Source organism: Scleropages formosus, chromosome 10 (genome assembly GCF_900964775.1).
Source record: "Scleropages formosus chromosome 10, fSclFor1.1, whole genome shotgun sequence".
NCBI lineage: Eukaryota > Metazoa > Chordata > Actinopteri > Osteoglossiformes > Osteoglossidae > Scleropages > Scleropages formosus.
Window position 1 is genome coordinate 192,263 of NC_041815.1, and position 19,244 is coordinate 211,506.

Here is a 19,244-nt window from a genome sequence, read left to right on the forward strand (position 1 = left end):
TTCATTAAATTTTATTACAGATTTAGACGGCACCACAACAGTAAATTTAAAAAAAAAATAGTGTTACATTCATGTAATGCAGTAATTAAACATGTTTTATCTCTTTCAATATTAATCATTAGTATATTATTACATTGTAACCAGTGGGGGCTGTTATATAAACTGGCTTGTTGTGTTACAAACATTTTAGTTGCAAATTCTGAAGATAGGCATCATTGTTCCAGTTTATTTTAATAACATTTTCTTTGCCTTTTAATTTTCTAAAATGTAAATTGCGTCATAAAATGTGTCCGTTGCAGTTCAAAAGTGACTTTTGTTTCCATGCCCACTGTTGGTTGGCAGTAAAATACATTTCAAATAGGATAAAATTCTGCACCACTTTCATTCAGCTTGCTTCCAGAGGGTTTACAGCTCCAGTCTCGTGGATTGTTGATGATCAATAACAAGATGAAGAACATTACATATATACATTGCATAACATAGGGGGTGCGGTGGCGCAGTGGGTTGGTCCTGGTCCTGCTTTTCGGTGGGTTTGTTGTTTGAGTCCCGCTTGGGGTGCCTTGTGACGGACTGGCGTCCCGTCCTGGGTGTGTCCCCTCCCCCTCCGGCCTTACGCCCTGTGTTGCCAGGTTAGGCTCTGGCTCCCTGCGACCCCGTGTGGGACAAGCGGTTTGGACAATGACATGACATGACATGACGCATTGCATAACATCACATATATTTAAGTGGTCAGCAACTGAGAAGAGGTTCAGTAGTAGTGAAAATTCCATTTTACACCAGTTTCAATTTTAATGTACATAAAAGTTAATGAAAATGTTTAAATGAAAAGTCTTACAGATCATTATTATTACCTGTAGCTATATCCTAGAGTATTACATGACCTTATCTGTGAATCAGTTGATGAACATCTGCATTGTTTATCTTTTATTGACTGCGTAGATTACTCAGCTATATAAATGAGTCAATCACTGTAGTTTAACACTAAGTGTCTTTGGAGATAAGCATCAGCTTTATGAATAATTATAAATGTCAATGTAGACAAAGCTGAAAGCAGCCGGAAGCTGACGACTTGGACATGGTTACATGTTAGGGCAGCAATCGACAATGAATATGAGGTTGTGGAGATGAAATTGTCACTGGCGCGCCGGATGCACAACAACTGAATGCCGGGTGACCACCACGACCACTCCCTTGTGACCACATATAAAAACACCCACTCTGAAGCACCTGGCCGCAGAACCTCAGACTGAGAGACGTTCTCCTTACCTACTTTCCAAGGCCCTCTGTCCTGCTCTGTTTTGTGGGTGCCCTCTCGTGTCATACAAATAAAAAGAATCTGCATTTGAGTCCGTCCGCCTGGGTTCTTGTGTTCACCATGATAGAAATATTTTTATTTTCCACACACATTGACTGAGGCCGCTTGTCCCGAGCAGGGTGCAGGGCTGGAGGGGACACATCCAGGACAGGACGCTAGTCCGTCACAAGGCACCCCAAGCAGGACTGGAACCCCACACCAACCAGAGAACAGACACAGACCAGACCCAGTGTGCTACTGCACCCTCCGTTTTAATTTTCAGCAACTTTAAATCAGTTTTTATTTCAGCATACTTCTAAGTAAGGGGCGACATGGTGGCATAGCAAATAGCGATGCTGTCTTACAGTGCTTGGGTGGTGCGAGAGGAGATGGGTTCGACCCCTGTTCAGTCTGTGTGGAGTTTGCATATTCTCCCTGTGTCTGCGTGGATTTCCTCTGGGTGCTCTGGTTTCCTCCCTCAGTCTAAAGACTGGTTGTTCAGGTTCACCCATAGTGTGTGAGTGACAGAGAGAGTGTTCCACTTATGTATGTATGAGTGACCCATTGTAAGTAGTGTATCTAGCAGTGTAAGTCACCTTGGTGAATAAGGTGTGTGGGCTGATAACACTACATAGAGTTCATTGAAAGTCACTTTGGAGAAAAGTGTCTGCTAAATAAATAAATGTAAACAGAAAAAAAATACAAAAGGTGTTATTCTTCAATGCTCTGGTGTATGTTCTCCTTTTTCCTTCCTATTTTAATGGTTTAGAACGCTTTTAAAAAGTCTCGTCTGCTTACACCTCCCTCAGTATCCAGGAAGAAAACTTCAAGCTCTTTCACAGAATCTTTGTCACTCCAGTTCCCAGGAACATCTCAGCTATGTTTTCAGTGCAAAGCCTCTGCAGGCACTTTGACACACTAATTCTGGGAATGCGGTAAGACAAAAATCTACCTCAGTGGGGTACATATATACATATACATATGCATATACATAATACATGTACTGGGTTATGGTGGCACAGCAAGTAGCACTTCTGTCTCCCAGCACCTCGGTGGTGCGAGAGGGTCTGGCTTCAATCCCCGCCCAGTCTGTGTGGAGTTTGCATGCTCACCCTGTGTCTGTGTGGGTTCCCTCCCATAGTCCAAAGATATGCTGTTCAGGTTTACTCATAGTGTGTGAGTGACAGAAAGTGTGTGTTCTGCTGATGTATGGATGAGTGACCCATTGTAAGTAGTGTATCTAGCAGTATAAGTCACCTTGCTGAATAAAAGGTGTGGGCTGATAACACTACACAGAGTTTGTTGGAAGTTGCTTTGGAGGAAAAGTGTCTCCTAAATAAGGAAACTTAAATGTCCATATGTATGTGTAACAGTTGAGTACATATGCATGGACAACTGTGTACATAGTGGGATATGGTCACAGTTTGTACATTTTTTCCATAGATATGGTCACAAATAAGGAGCGACGGACCGCAACGGGACGTGAGCGGGATCTCAGTATCGGCTCTCAATGTGGGGCCCTTGGAGAAGCGCCCCCTCTAGTGGTTGAGTGTGGAGACACAGCACACACGCACACGCACACACACACACACACACACACACACACACAAAGCGATCGATGACCCTCCGACAGCCCCCTCTCCCTCCGTGTCACTCGCTCCGTCCGATCAGAAAAGCGCGTGTCGTGTCCTGTCGCGCCTGAAGACCGGAGACTGACGGAGGCTCCTAACTGGACAGAACCCTTTTGCTTAGTTTCCCAGTGTCCCGGTTGTTTATAGTGATTTTGAATCGAACTGTTATTTCTCATATCGCCGTGGAAGAACAATGTTTCTCCTGTTGTACGTGATGCTGCAGGTGATGCGCTTGAGCTCTTGTGTGGAACTGCAGGCTCACATGTAAGTAAATGAGGCGCACAGACTCAGCGACGCTCGTCACCACCGACCATAGATACACTTTCTGTGAACTTTCTTGTTGCCTTTTTTTAAACTTTGTTCTCTCAGCTCCGCTTTGGTCCAATCCTTACTTTTTTATTGCGGGGAATGTTATGTAAATTAATCGCATGATCTGCAAAAAAATAAACATTTAAATTGCACATGCGGTAATAATTAAAAACACTCTACTCTAGCCTCGGATTAAATCATCTAGTTTTTCATTTCAAACCTGTACCTCCCCAAAAGCAGGACCTTAGTTTGGATTTCTGTAATCACTTATGTCTTGGAGTGTTTTTTTTTACGCGGACTAATCTTACGCGGCACAATAATCTGATTAATGAGTCCTGTGTTTAATAATGCAAGAAAATAATACAGTTTATAAACTAGTTCGTTTGAAAATATGAGGCAGTTTAATCTAACTAGTACCTTATGAAACAAAAGTATTAGAATTTGCGTGTTACTTATGCATGTCCTCTAGGCGTCCTACTCCCGGTGTTCTTGAATTGTTCATATTTTTGGTATAGAAATACTAGTATAGAGATGTTTAAATTAATGTTCAAGGCTTTCCCCTGTCTTACGGAATCCTACAGTGCCTTTTTCCAATTCTCTAATCATTTTTACTTTTAGCATTTAGAAACATCGATAAACCAGTGTAGAAGAATAAATGCCAAAAAGAGCAATCTGAAAATTTAGGATATGCAAGTTTCAACAGAAATATGAAAAACCTGAAAAAATTTTATCCAACAGGGTCTTTCTGAAACAAACAAGCGGAACATTGGATGGGGCCTTAACACTTCCAGATTTTGGAAGTGTCACATTTGTTTTTTGAGTCTGTGGATTCATTTGATTAAGCCTGTGAGTTTTTTTTTTTTTTTTTTTTTAAAAAAACCTTCCAATTCTTGTTTCTTCTTTTCTGGCTAAGGTGGAATGTCTGCAGTAATGACTGCAAAACAAAAGTTTTCAGAAATGTTATATAATAACTGTCCACACATATGTATGCATAATGTATAATGTATGCACACACTCACAGATATGTAGAGTGTGTGTATGCACGTATGTGTGTATAAAGATGTGTATGTGAGCTCTGCACGTGTTTCTAAAGATTATCTGCTTCCGTTTCCACTTGACATCTCAAAATCATGTGTCAGCCCACGTTCAAGATCCCCAGCATTATTTACTAGTCACGTATTCTGCACCTGCAATAAATTACACTTGTGTTTGTGAGATAGTTAACAACTGGACCCACATCTGCTTTTTCCTTCATGTTCCCCGGCACACACACTTATTGCCAGAAAGAAACATCCCCTCCGGTGAAACATATATGCTTTAGTATACTTAAGTACATGTTATTTGTAGTTTCTTTCTAAGGTGTGTGTCTTTCTGTATTTAAGTTTTTACATGCATTGTGTTTTCATGCATTTTTTATTTATGTTTATGTATGTTTATAGGTTGAATAGTTTCTGCATGCTCTGTGTGAGTGTATTTGTTTGTAATGTACATACATTGCTTAACGGTCGGCTCCTTCCCTCAGGCCCAATGTGTGTGCGGAGCAGGAGCTCTCGATGGTGGGTCTCCGCCAGCCGTGTGTCCAAGCTTTCACTCGCATGGTGAGGGTCTGGAGGCAGGGCTGCACCAACCAGCGCTGGTGTGTGGGCTATGAGAGGAGGTGAGACACCCTTTTCACACAATTTTCTATATAGTTTACCTTCATACAGTGTGTAGCTGAATGGCTTTGCCAGAACATGTGACATAAGGTAAAGAGAGATTCAGCGAGGAGGAGAAACAATAATAATATTCAGAAACAAATTTGGAGGTCAACACAGAGGTGCAACGGGTAGCGCTGTTACTGCTGGGCTCTGGTTTCGGATGTGGATTCGAATTTACCCTGTCTGTGCATGATCTCCTTGCATTCACATGGGTTTCTTTGAGGTGCTAAAGAGGTATTTTAGGTGACTCTAAATTGACCTTTGTGTGAATGTGTGAGTGAAAGAGTGTGTGTGACTGTCCTGTAGTCTGTTCAGGGTGTACCCTGCCTGATGCTTCCCAGGATAGGCTCCGGGCCACCATGACCCTACAATGAATAGGCAGTTAATGACAATGATTGAATGAATGAATGAATGAATGAATGAATATCAAATGTTGTTGGAGAAGGTAACATCCTGCTTCCACCAGCTCTTTACCACAATTCGCAACAGATTTGAGCTGCACTACAGCATGTAATCCCATTTTTCTCCCCAGAACAGGGTACTACACAGTCTATAAGCAGGTGTACAGCATAGATGTCCACACTGTCTATCGGTGTTGTCCAGGGTGGACGCGGCAGGGTGATGACCGTGGCTGTTTACAGCGTAAGTCCAGCACTGGCACATTCTATTCGTGTTTTTTGTGTGCAGTATTTTCTCATTCGTTGCCCACAGCAGTTCATATGACAGGGCGAGTGTATAGCCCCCGAAGACGCACAATGAAAATCCCAGTGAGGGTAGATTAAATAAGAGTTTTTGGCAGGGCTTTTTCTCTATTTTACTTTATTTGCCTGTCTCCTGAAGTGTGAACTGTGCCCTGCAGGCAGGTGTTTGGCTGGGACATGCTTCAATGGGGGCAAATGTGCTCCAAGTGGTGCCCAGCTGTGTCAATGTCCAGCGGGGTTCCAGGGGCCACGATGCCAGTATGGTGAGTCTCTGGGGGTCGAAATGCCGCAGCAACCGAACTGCTGCTTTGAGCTGCCAGGTGAGTGTGTATGTGTTGATGCCGAGTGGTGCTGAGCACTCAGCCTACGAAGGGTGTCTTAGAAAGAAACAAGAGGGAACTTTCAAGGAAGGAGCCCCAGGGAGCCCCTGCTGTTCCGCTGCCGACCTGTACCCTCCAGCAGTAAGGAGCTCAGAAGAAGAAGCACTTAATGCGGACAGTGGATGGTGCCACAGGATGTACCATGTGTGGAAAACAGCCTTCATTGACTCAACGCAAACAGCAGTCCTCACTGGGAATGCCTGAACAACATGCTCTGGTCATCCCTTCATCATGTCTATAAGTGCTAGTATGTGACTGCAGTATATCAGCAATTAATATTTTCATTAGAATAAAATATTGAGAAACACTAATAAACAAGCAGCAAAGCTGAATACAGTTGTCGTGAAAGATCCCTAAACCACCAGTAGAGCACTGATTCTCATCGTCCCACACTCCTATACCCTTGAGCTGCTCCTGCTCTTCCCACAGTCTAGTCTCAAATTGAAGTCACCTTGTGTCCACCTTTCTTAGCCTTCCAGGTATAGGTATGAGCCAAAAGGATGATTTAGGATGTTGCACAGAATCAAAAAGGGCTGTAACAAACTGACCTGGATCTATCTGCTTGCCAGGGCAGCAGGTCGAGTTGTGTGTGGTTGTCCCTTCTAGCTGTGAGCTTTCCTTAGGGCCCATAATGAGTTTATCGTTTCCGAGTGTTGAAAAAACAGACAACAGCAATGGTACCTATGCTACAGTTGACCCAAAGAGCAATCAAAAAGTGTTTTTTTATGCATGAGAGGGCGAAGGGGCAACCCCTGATAGTACCTGTCAATGAAACTGTGTGTGTGCAAAAATGTCTGTGTTTTTTTGTATAAATAGCTTTGCTTATATGTGTTTCTTGTAGATCGGGACCAGAGAGGGGTAAAATACAGGACTATGGTGCAAAGAAAAGACACACAACTCCCCCTGTTAGAACCATATTCCAGTGTGTGACTTTGCCTAAGTGTTTTTCCGTTCCCTCGTAACCTTCAGTAACATTTTGGTACCGCTCCATGACTCCTTTCCTCAGGATACATTAAATGTTACACCAAGATGTGCAACACATCAGTGCACATCCTGTATAGTCTCATGGTCTTTTTCCCAAACAGCCAGAGTCTGTGCACCTGTGTACTCTCACACACACATTGACTGAAACCGCTTGTCCCACGGCAAGCCAGAGCCTAACCCGGCAACACAGGAAGCAAGGCTGGAGGGGGAGGAGACACACCCAGGATGGGATGCCAGTCTATCACAAGGCACCCCAAGCGGGACTCAAACTCCAGACCCACCAGAGACTAGGCACAGGCTAAACCTGTCATGCCACTGTGCTCCCCTTCCTGTGTACTCAATTCAATATATTATTACAGCACTGAATAATTTATTAGCAATTTGGATTTTTTGTATAGGCTGAAATGCATTGTGAGTTTTGACATAGAAATATAGGCGTCTGACATTTTCTGTAGTTGTTGCGATTTATGATGAAATTATTTACATGTATTTATGGTTTCTTTTTTTGCTTAATATTTCCTAGTGCTGCATAACTTACTGACAAATTGTCTACTCGCAATTAAATTAGTTTGTATTTTTGGTTTCAGATTTTCAGATAAATCTCAGTAACAGATGCACAATGTTTTTTATTAACAACACAAAATATTGTTGTTAATTAAAGGTCAGGAGAAATTATAATATCATAATAATGGTTACAGAACTAGTTTCCTGCTGATCTGTCAAAGGGATGTGCACACAGGGAGAAGGAGTGTTAATGGGGTCCAAGACCCATTTATATAGCAGGCTTAAAACAACATTACCTCTGACATGAAAACTGAGCTTAAGATATTCATGTAAACTTTGCAGTTGTTATTCTAATGTACTTTGGGAATCCTGTGAACTGGAATTTGCAGGTACACCCTCACATAATCGTGGTTGATTTGTTCTGTGAAACCATCCTTTTTTGGAAAATTGCCTATGTGAGGGTCAAATTACCATTATTTATTATGAAAAAATGGTGTCCAGGATAAAAATTCTCAGCTAAAATTAATAATAGAAAAACAATATTTTTATGCATCATAATGATATCACTGACTTATTTTGATCACGTTTGCAGCATTATAATTTCATTCATTCGCTTATGATCATTGCACTTGCCCAGTGCAGGGCTGTAGCTCTACCACACAAGCACATGGTGTGAGATAAAGTTACACCCTCAAGGGAGACATTTTAGTAATGTGGCTCATGGATGTTTGTTATATGAAGACATAAAGTTCTCAAGATCACTGCCCATGTCTTTCACTCTGAAAAGTTGAGGAACATTGTGTGGTTGGAGACTCTGTAGCTTTACTTACGAATGTAAGATCCTTGTTCCTGCTGTAGCATACTGTAAGGGAGCATGGGGCTTACCTTGAATTGCTCTAGTAAAAATTACTTAGCTGCATAAATGGATGAATAATTTTAAGGAGGTAAATGCTACAAGTTACTTTGGAGAACACACACACACACACACACATTTCCAGAACCGCTTGTCCCATACAGGGACACGGGGAACCAGAGCCTACCTGGCAACACAGGGCGTAAGGCCAGAGGGGGAGGGGACACACCCAGGACGGGACGCCAGTCCGTCGCAAGGCACCCCAAGCGGGACTCGAACCCCAGACCCACCGGAGAGCAGGACTGTGGCCCAACCCACTGCGCCACCGCGCCCCCTCACTTTGGAGAACAGCATCAGCTAAATGAATTAATAACAATATTTGTATTGCTTCTATTTGATATTACATTTAGATTCTTCATTGGTGTGATTGTTTTAGCTTGTCAATGTGGCAGAAGGTAGGAAGTGGAAGTAGTTTTCCCATGTTGCCTTGCAGTAAGCATAATTAAGTTTCTGTTCACACAAATTAATTAATTATGTTCTAATAGGGGGCGCGGTGGCGCAGTGGGTTGGACCACAGTCCTGCTCTCCGCTGGGTCTGGGGTTCGAATCCCGCTTGGGGTGCCTTGCGACGGACTGGCGTCCTGTCCTGGGTGTGTCCCCTCCCCCTCCGGCCTTACGCCCTGTGTTGCCGGGTTAGGCTCCGGTTCCCCGTGACCCCGTCAGGGACGAGTGGTTCTGAAAATGTGTGTGTGTGTGTTCTGTAATTTGGTTAAATATTCCCCCTGTTATTTTTGTATTGGGGGGATGTGGTGGCACATTGGATTAGGCTGCTTGCTCTCTGGTGGGTCTGGGGTTCAAGTTCCGCTTGGGGTGCCCTGCGATGGACTGGCGTGTTGCCCCACGATATTGGGCTAGGCTCCGGCTTGCCATGACCCCACTCAGGACAAGCAGCCTCAGCCAGTGTGTGTGTGCGTGTGCGTGTGTGTGTGTCTGCGTGTGCGTGTGCGTGCGCTCGCGCTCTTAGACATATAACTGGGGACAGGAATTATGTTGTTGGGAATTATCTGCGGAGGGTTGTGTGTGTGGTTGTATTGTCTTTTAAAAATGCACATGTACAGAAGTACAATGACTATTTAATGGGAAAAAATACCACTGTACTGACTGATAGGCTCGTTGTGTTTTTGACAGAGTATTATGTCTTATGTGAAGTTTTTCGGTGTTCGGACCTTTGCTGTATGAGGGTTGAGTGTAGTTATGACTAGGGTTGGATGCCGGTATCTGGTTTTAGCACTGGGAAATACTTGTTTTGCAAATTTACGGTACTAATATCTGTATTTTAGTCCCAAAAAATGTTAAAAAATCATGCTTATTTTAAAAAAAGGCAATGTGCAAAACAATGCTTGTTTGATTTAACCACAGCATAATCCACAGTTCTCTTTATGTGTGGCGTACTTTTCCAGTGTTAGCAGCATTGGTGCCGAAGTATTTGTATGCACTAGGAAGCAGTGTGCCATCAGAGAGTGTTGTCCTTAGCAAGCAATAGTCACCTAACAGAGGTCTTATATGAATGCATCGAAAGTCAAAATGCTTATTTTTTGAAGAAAAGTGCTGGTTAAGTATTAAACAGATGCATTTGTTTCTTTGCCAATTTGTGTTTGTTCAGCACTTTGTGTCACAGTATGAGAAGACACACACACTAGCTGAAGCTGCTTGTCCTGAGCAGGGTTATGGTGAGCCAGAGCCTAACCTGGCAACACAGGGCATAAGGCTGGAGGTGGAGGGGACACAGCCAGGATGGGACACTAGTCCACCGCAAGGCACCCAAAGCGGGACTCAAACCCCAGACCCACCAGAGAGCAGGACTCAACCAAACCTGCTGTGCCACCATGCCACCAGTATGAGATGAGCGCTCTATAAAAATAAATTGAATTGAATTAAATTAAGTATTTGTGGTAACAGAAACCGAAAACACATGAACTTGTTCAGCTTGAGTTTCATTATAAGATAAGCTACTTTATTGTCATTGTATGCAATACAATGAAAGTTTGTGTGGCAACCTTCAGAGCAACAGCAGTAGAAAGAACACTTAAGATAGATAGATAGAAATTTTGAAGTCCTCAGTCCTTAGCAGCCGTAGGGGGTGGATGTGGGGGAGTAATAGAGGCGGCAGCTGGCTTTTGTGATCAGTTCTCTGGTTGGGCAGGGAGAGTGTGATGAAGGCCACAGCTCTGGGAAAGAAGCTGTTCCTCGGTCTTCAGTCAGTCATCAGTATCTTGTTAGTATTTAATGTGTTGTGCATAATATATACATTAATGATACCGTTACAACACGGTACCCTTTCGTTGGGGCCGATACTGTAGCGTATTGCCTAATCCTTTAGACCCGAATCTCTCTTGTGTATAAATACAGTATGTTGCTACTGCCAAGTGTTGCTCATACCAGTTCTTTCATTTCCTGCCTGTTTTTTCCATTAAGTGACACTTTGCCTGTGTTTGCTTCACCCCCCATAGACAAGCAAACATCCTTCCAGGTTTTTACTCACTACCTGAGTTACACACTTATCTTGCTCAGACACGACAGAATTAGTTTTGGTTGGATGTGAACTACAATGCCACTACGGGTCAGACATGAGATAGTATTTATTTTTTCAGCTTGAATCAGAACACACACACACACACACACACACACACACACACACACACACACACACACACACACAAACTGGTCCTTTAGATCAATGGGATAATTATGGGAAAAATATTTTTATGACTTCACCATGTATTGTGAGCCCTAATATGGGTGCTCTTGCAGACTTAGCTGACTGTATGTGTCTGTGCACAAGTGCATGGATATGAGAGCTGCTCAGATGCGTGGACCGTGCTGCAGTCTTTTCTCAGGCTCAGTGCTCCAGGAATAGGGAATATTAATGATATGGAGTAGAGCTTTTCTCCAGATCTCTCATGGTTGCACTCCTATTCCCCTAGCAGAGCGGGGGCCTGGTGTTCTGTTCGTAAAGCCACCTCTGCTTGAAGTGTGCAGTACCTCAGGAAAGCAGGATGTCAGAATCAGTATCCTGCTCGGAAACTTAGCAGAACATGCTTGAGCGGCTCTGCTTTTCACTTTCTTTCTTGGGTACTGTACATATGTCTTCTGGTCAAACACCAGAACATTTCTTTAAACAGACTCTTTAAAGGTGAGCCAATTAATTGAATGAGATGTGCGAGTGCTGGGCTCAAACAGAAATCACTTGGATTGCTGCACCGTGAAATGAAAGGCACAATGTTACAACTACAACACAATTAGTCATTGAAGATTTCAGCCTCTCAACCTGAGCAATGAGCACAAACTTCCAATATACTAGAATAAAGCATTGGCCTTAATTATATCTGAATGTTCCTGTCTTATTTGGCCTAATATTTTATTGGCATGTGCTAATTATTCAACGTAACAGAACTTTTATTGTCAATTTTTAAAAAATTTTCCATTCAGTTTTGCTAGATGTTTGCCATTAGTTTATACTATATGTCAGTTTTTAGAAGAATATTCCATATTACTGAAATGATCAAGTTTTGACAAATTTTGGCACCAGGTTCCAAGAACTAAATATTCCAGTACCTTTTAGGATCTGATGTTTTCAATAATGTTTTGGTACTTTCTAGATTGTTTTGGTGCCTTCTAGAATGTTCCAATGGCTGCTATATTTCAGTGCTTTTCTAGAATGTTTCACAGCTTTCTAGAATATATTTATACATGCTGAATATCTGTGTACATTTTTATTAAAAGCTGTTCAAAGTCTCATGATATAGTGCTCCAGGGAGCAGGACCCAGCCAAACCCACTGCAACCCCCATGTACATAACATTAGTCATAATTTAAGTAAATGAGTGTTTGCAGGGGGGCGCAGAGGTGCAGCAAGTTTGGCTATATCCTGCTCTTTGGCGGGTCTGGGGTTCAAGTCCCGCTTGGGGTGCCTTGTCCTGGGTGTGTCCCCTCCCCCTCCAGCCCTACGTCCTGTGTTGCCAAGTTAGGCTCTAGCTTGCTGTGACCCTGCTTAGGACAAGCACTTTCAGGCAATGTGTGATGGTTTGCAGTCTAAAAGTTTGTGCTCTGTCTTTTGTGGCCTCGCTGTGAGTTTTTAAAAATGACAATAAAATTTCTGCTCCTTTCTAACTGTGGCTAAAGCAAGCCAGCTAAATGGAACTTTTGTCACAACGCCTAGGTAAACAAACAGAAATCAAAAATGGAAATCTGAAAGTAGGTACAAGTGACAGGAGCAGTACTGGCTCTTGCGAGACTTTGTGGAACTTTTTCTCTAAAAACAAAGCTTAACATGACGTCTGCTCCCTAAGCAGCCAAGGAAGGCATTCATGCATGTTGTACTCCCTCCATCTTCAACAGCTGGGGCAAAACCTGAAACAGACCCCCTTTACCGTGGCTGTCAGTCCAGGCTTGCCTGAAGACCAAGGCTCTCAGGTGTACCTGCTTCTAATCTCTCCTGTCTGAGCATCCCAGTTCATTCCCTCTCCATCCTCCTTGTGGCACAAGGGATACGCAACAATGCCGGGGCCTGATTGGCACTTCATTTCCAGATTTACAACCGACGTGAACAACACTGTCCCTGTGGATTGCGCGTAACAATTGCCTTGCATTGTAAGTTTGCTGGAACACAAAGAGAAAGAACTCAATTAAATTCATATCTGCCTCATGCATTAACAATCACAATTTTGTCATCTTGGCAGTTTGATGTGGAACGGTTGTGCAAACAGCCATGAGACTTTGACTGCCTGCTCCTGTTCCTGCATTTAAGAGATTAGGGACATGGAAAAATGTGACTAATGAAGTGGGACAATAGACATTGTCACAAGGCAGGGCCATGAGGGGATTATTTTGTTGAGATGGACTTGGGGTGCATTATGACCCCCTTGGGAGCAACGTGGAAACCTTGTCTGCTCCACAAACGTTGTTTGATACCAAGAGACCCCAGAGTGTATCTGCACCTTGCGTACTGAAATTCCTCATTACCATAAGCACCTCTCCCAATTAGGAGTGTCTGCGAAAGCTCAAGGTTCTTCAAAGCTGGAAGTGAACTGCATGTGAGGATGTACATCAATGTTTAACATTATTATTCTGAGAAAGAAATTAATTAGGGGCATTTGAAAATTGTGTTTATTTTGTGCAAAGAGGACAAAGCTCTCTTCTGCGCGGAGGGATATCAGGCATGATTGACTGGTGAGAGTGTTTCGGTGGAGCTTCATTGTGAATAAACTGTTTATCTGCCACCGATGCTTCTGTGAACAGATATTTGTGCTGTTGTGTTTTTTTTATATTTGGGCATATTTTTTGTTTTAGGTTTTGGACTATATGGAAGGGTTGAGCCTGGTTATTATGTGGATGTGGAGACCTGCTGGGTTTAGCCCAAAATGGCAATGTGGATCTTGTGTGCTCACCACAGGCAAGGTCAAGGTCAAAGTCAACTTTATTGTCATTCCACCTATAGATGAGTTACACATACAGGAGAACGAAATTTATTTCTCTTTGGACCTTCTTGCCACATAGGACATAGAGTGCAGGTGATGCATATGTGCAGTCAGATGCATACGCAACTGGAGTTCATCCTAGAGGTCAAGAAGGTTACCTCAATGCGGCTGTGAATTGGGGAGGAAAATTCTCACAGTTGTTTGCGTATGTAAACCAGAACAAATGCATTTGAGAGAACGCTGCCTACTGGCTCTGTAGTTCAGTTGTGGGACTTCACTACTCACCCTGGGAATGATGAAGAGGCTGGCAACCATGACTGGGAAGAACTTGTTGTGTTTTCTGTGGTAAATTCTTACTGGACTTCTGTACCTGACACAGACTGTCCATAACAAACGCCATGTTTGAACTCAAGGAGGTTCACAAGTTTATGTGGTACCATAGTACTTTGAGCCATAAGTCAATGATTGACTTTATAGTTGTGTCATCCTACTGAAGGTTGTATGATCTGGACACTCTGGAGAAGCATGTAGCAGAGATGTCAATTGCCAGGTAGACCTGGGACAGTCAGATTTTCCATGAGAGTTTTCTGCAAATGATTGCTGGACAATCCAGTGTGAGATCATTTGAAGTCCCACCTGAGGCTAACAGACATGTCTTTATCACTGCCACGATAGACATAATAATGTAGTTATTGCTGATTTGTTAATTAAAGGATTAGAATCTAGAGTATTTGCAGACAAATGTACAGTGCGTGCAGAAAGTATTCAGACCCCTTCACTTTTTCACATTTTTTGAGTTGCAGCCTTAAGCTAAAATTGTTTAAATTTATTTCTCCCCTCATCAATGTACAATCAGTACCCCACAATGACAAAACACACACACACACACACACACACACACACACACACACTTTCTGAACCACTTGTCCCATACAGGGTCACAGGGAACCAGAGCCTAACCTGGCAACTCAGGGCATAAGGCTGGATGGGGAGGGGACACACCCAGGACAGGACATCAGTCCGTCGCAAGGCACCCCAAGCAGGACCCGAACCCCAGACGTACCAGAGAACAGGACCCAGTCCAACCCACTGTGCCACTGCACCCCCCTATCAAAACAAAAACAGGATTTAAAAAATTTTTCCAAATTTGTTAAAAATAAAAAACTGAAATATCAGATTAGCAAATCTATTCAGACCCTTTGCTGGAAAAATGTGAAAAAGTGAAGGGTGTCAATACTTTCTCAGTGCACTGTGTTTCTATCTCTTTGCAGGATTATGGGTCTTTGTCAGACTTCAAAAAATATGTTCTAGAAAACTGATTATATTTATTGTATGTCTGAAGGTAAGATATGAAATATCAGTGTTTTTGGCTCAAAATGCTCAGAAAGCATCAATCTAGAAAAGGACCTGTGCTTCTTGTTTTCCATAAATGAAACTTCTAGTTTTCTCCGTGAAACATTGATCTGATGTATGCCACAGCATGAGTGGGACTTCATGCAAAGTTGCATAAATTTTTCACCAGACAATGGTGTTGAAAATCTTTAAGAACACAAATCCTTTTTTTTCCACGCACAACAGGACAAATGCTCAAGGTGAATGGTGTATTTTGACCCACAGAAAGGGTCTTTTTGTGTGAAGCTGACCTGCTGAAGGGTCGGCCTAATTGAAACTCCAGATTTCCATGTCAGGATGATGATCGTGCCCCTAATCTGGGGAGCCACCAGACTGACTGAACGTTTCTCACACTGACATCTGTATTTGGTTTCACTTTGGAAAGATAAGTAAGTGCTCTTCTCTCAGCTTTACCCATTTTCCATGTGTCAAACTACATTTTTCACAGAAACTCCTGGTATTTCATTTAGGTCTTTAAATGAATCAACTAAATGTCCTATAACATATAACGTGATATGCCTTACTGCCTCCCTTCTGTGTGTGAGGGGAATGTGTTTGCATATATATGTGCATACATGCCTTCACACACACACACCCCTTTAGATTCCTTGTTAACTGACCTCTGACCTCAGTGAACTGATACTAGTTAACAAAACAAGAATTTCATTATTGTACCTTCTCTATCAGCTCCTAAGGCCAGTAAAAAGTAATTTTAAGATTAATATAACTGCTGTTTTGCACTACACAACACATGAAATTGTAATTATTCTGTCAGTAATGCACACCACAGAATTTAGAGCTTGAACATTCACTATTTCTGTTCTAGTATAACTGCCAAATCAATTTACAAAGCTCTACAAGGAGTAGTTATTACAATTAACATTTTAAACAAGTGTATGACATCCTTCCTTCTAAATGAAAAGGTCAGAATAAAACGGTAGCACATTACTACACAACTAGAGGTAGGGATTAGGCTGCCCCAGTCCTCAGGCCCATTCAAGGAACTATTCTGTCAAATTTTTCATTATATGTCAGTAGTGTTCACGAACATAACTGAAGACATTGTCCATATTAGAAGTTTTGCTAGTTAAGAACTATAATTACACATGGGGTACTGTCAGCAGCTCTTAGTTGCTTTGAGACAGTTTGTGATTGACTTGCAGTGTTCATGGCAGTCTGGGTAGAATATGAATCGTCAAGGAGGTTTATTGTAGAAGAAGGTATAGTATCTACATTTGACTTTTCTTAACTGTACTAGCTGATTCTGTGCAACTCTCATATATCAATGTCTCTGCAAATTTTACTGAATTCTGTGGATTGTTTAGTTTTATATAAGGTAGCAGATGATCTGCATGGCATCTTCGGACACCTGCAACTCCAACATGTACATGTCATCAGTGTATGACACAGGTCTCATTTGTAAGGCCACCACTCCATGTCCACTTTCCTCGCCTCCGTTAATTTCGAAGTAGCACAAAGTCACCCGCTAGAATGTATTTGTTTTGCATGCTCATGCAAAACAAATACATTCTAGTGGGTGACATCACACTTAGCTTTGGCAAGCCTAGACAAGCCTGAAGTTTGTGACCAAGGAAGAGCACTGCAGGGGACTCTGGTTGTGCCATGTGGGGTGTTATGATAAGTAAACAAAAAAACATCCATGCATTGTTGCACAGCTGCAACTCTTGGAGGCCTTCAGGACCTCCTTTAATATTTGCATGAGCTTTGCAGAAATTCCATTTGTGGAGGAACAGAACAAAACAGAATAAATGTTATTGAGATGGTTGCATTATAAGAATGCTGTAGATTCTCCAGATGTACAGTAAGTTGTGGTTGATTATCGCTGACCAATATTTCAGGCGTTCCACAGTGGCTAGATAGGTTTCACAACACCTGGATAGTCTTTTCTGATATAGGCAATGCATTGTTACTGTGACTGTATGCATTTGCAGAGAAAACTCCGTGGGTTTCTAGATTTCTCCATGAATTAATCATAAAATGTGGTCTGATCTTCACCTAAGTCAGAATAATAGACAAATACAATCTGGTTCAGCTGATAACCTACAAACAATTTTACTTCTTGTTAGTATTGAATTATGTATCTCTACAATTCTTTTAAAGTCCTCTGATGTTTTTTTTTTGATGGGAGCATGGTTTACAGAAACAGATCTTTCTTGAGAAAAACAGACTTTGTTAGCAACTAAATGTTGTGTGCCTTTTTATGGAGCAGGGCCCCTCCAGTCTCGTCTCATTCATTGAAACAATGATGATGGACATGCCATGGAGTCGACCCCGACTCATAGCGACCACTTGTGAGGTTTGCATGGAACAGAGGTAGTTTGTCAGTGCCTCCTTCTGAGTATGACCAGGGGCGTGCAAACATGGGGAGAAACATGTATAATCAAAACTCCCTGAGCAGGACTCAAACACCACACCTACTATGCAGCTCAGGAGCTGTGCAGCACCAGCTTAACCAGCTTGGCCTCTGCGTCCCCTGTGTTGATTGGAATACTGGACTCCATTTAGCTTTTGGATAAGTCATTGGCCTAGGGGTTTACATACTTTTTTCAGTCTGGACCATGACTGTTTAAATGATGTATTCATTATTCAAGCCCTGTTGTGTCCTTGGGATACCAGTTCCAGCTCAGCTGATGATGCAGAATCCCCTCTGTTTCCTTACAAATTTCTGAAGAGACGATGGCTTATGTCCCTCTCTGCGTGATATAGAACACCTCCACAGTATCCACTCAGTCCTACTAGGGTAATTTAGAAGTCATTGCACTAGTGTGAAAAAACCAGACTGACACCACTGAGAGACAAAACCCTTGTGTGTTTTAGATAACAAATGTGTATCTCTGTCCCAAAACATCTGATACAAGTGGTTTGCCATTATATTGTATAAAAATATGGAAAAAAATACCTATGGTTGATTAAAAATTACCATGTAATTGGCAAAAATGTGATTAGATTATAAAATGAAATGCCTGTTGTATGAAAAAGGGTAATTGTTTTAATAAGCCGTTGCAGTGATTTTTTTGTTTTATGGGACCCGTAATAGAAGAGTTGATGCTTGTAATGTTTTGATAGACTGATGTGAAATTCTGTGCTCCTGATTGGAGAGCAATTCCCAGGTTGACTTCCCAGGTTGACAAGAATGTGCTGCTCATTGTTAGTGGGATAGGAAGAAACTCCTTAGGGTCAAGATTACTACCATACGACAGGGAAGTTCTCTGTCACTAAGAGGTGTAATTTCTTACAACACAGAAGGGCAAATCGACACCAGGTTTCTCTTAGACATGCCTCTGGGGGTCTCAAATCACTTTCATCTTTCTTTTGGAAAATGGGCAGACCATTGTCAAGAACATAACTGACAGCCTGGGGATGCTCATAGAAATGATCCTAGTGTGAGATCCACATGGCGTATGGTCGTCCTGGGAGGTGTGTTTTGTAGTCCTTTTGTTGAGTTTCCTTTTTATTTTTTTTACACTCCATTTTGCAGTTTTTAAAACACTATATTCTCTCATCCTCTGAACACAAATCTCACCAATTTTGGATCTCTTCTTGGATAAGGCCAGGTCTTTCCTGATCTAATGATTCTTACTTACCCAATGAACATACAATTAATGCAAAATTGGCACTTCCGGCTCTGAAAAGTCAAAGCAGACCAGAATATCCAATTTAATGTAAATGTACTAAATGCATTACATATACTTACTAAAGACTTCATTAACAGATTTAATCTCTTGAGAGGGGCCTTTTGGGTAAGTGGCATTACTGCTGGTAGTGTTGTGGTTTGCAAAGCTGCCTTTGCACTCAAAGGTGGTAGGATCCAATCCTGCCTTCTGCTGTAATACCTCCGAGCAAGGTACTTACCCTAAATTGCTGTAATAAAATTACCCAGCTGTTTAAATGGGTAAATAATTGTAAGTAGCTTTGAAGAAAACTTTTAGTCAAATGTGATTGTAGCAAACTTCACTGATCTTGGCCTATTCACACCTTTGTTACACTTCAAACCCATCAAAA

General features: G+C 42.1%; 1 protein-coding gene across 1 annotated transcript in view; it reads left to right on the plus strand.

Annotated features, from left to right (window-relative positions):
* egfem1 (EGF-like and EMI domain containing 1) overlaps nt 1-19,244 on the plus strand; it is a gene marked incomplete at its 5' end in the record, with an annotated part of 60,431 nt that overhangs the window by 2,547 nt on the left and 38,640 nt on the right. The window contains 3 exon segments of the mRNA XM_029255492.1: nt 4,757-4,891; nt 5,464-5,577; nt 5,795-5,895. Coding sequence (XP_029111325.1) covers nt 4,757-4,891; nt 5,464-5,577; nt 5,795-5,895 — 350 coding nt within the window.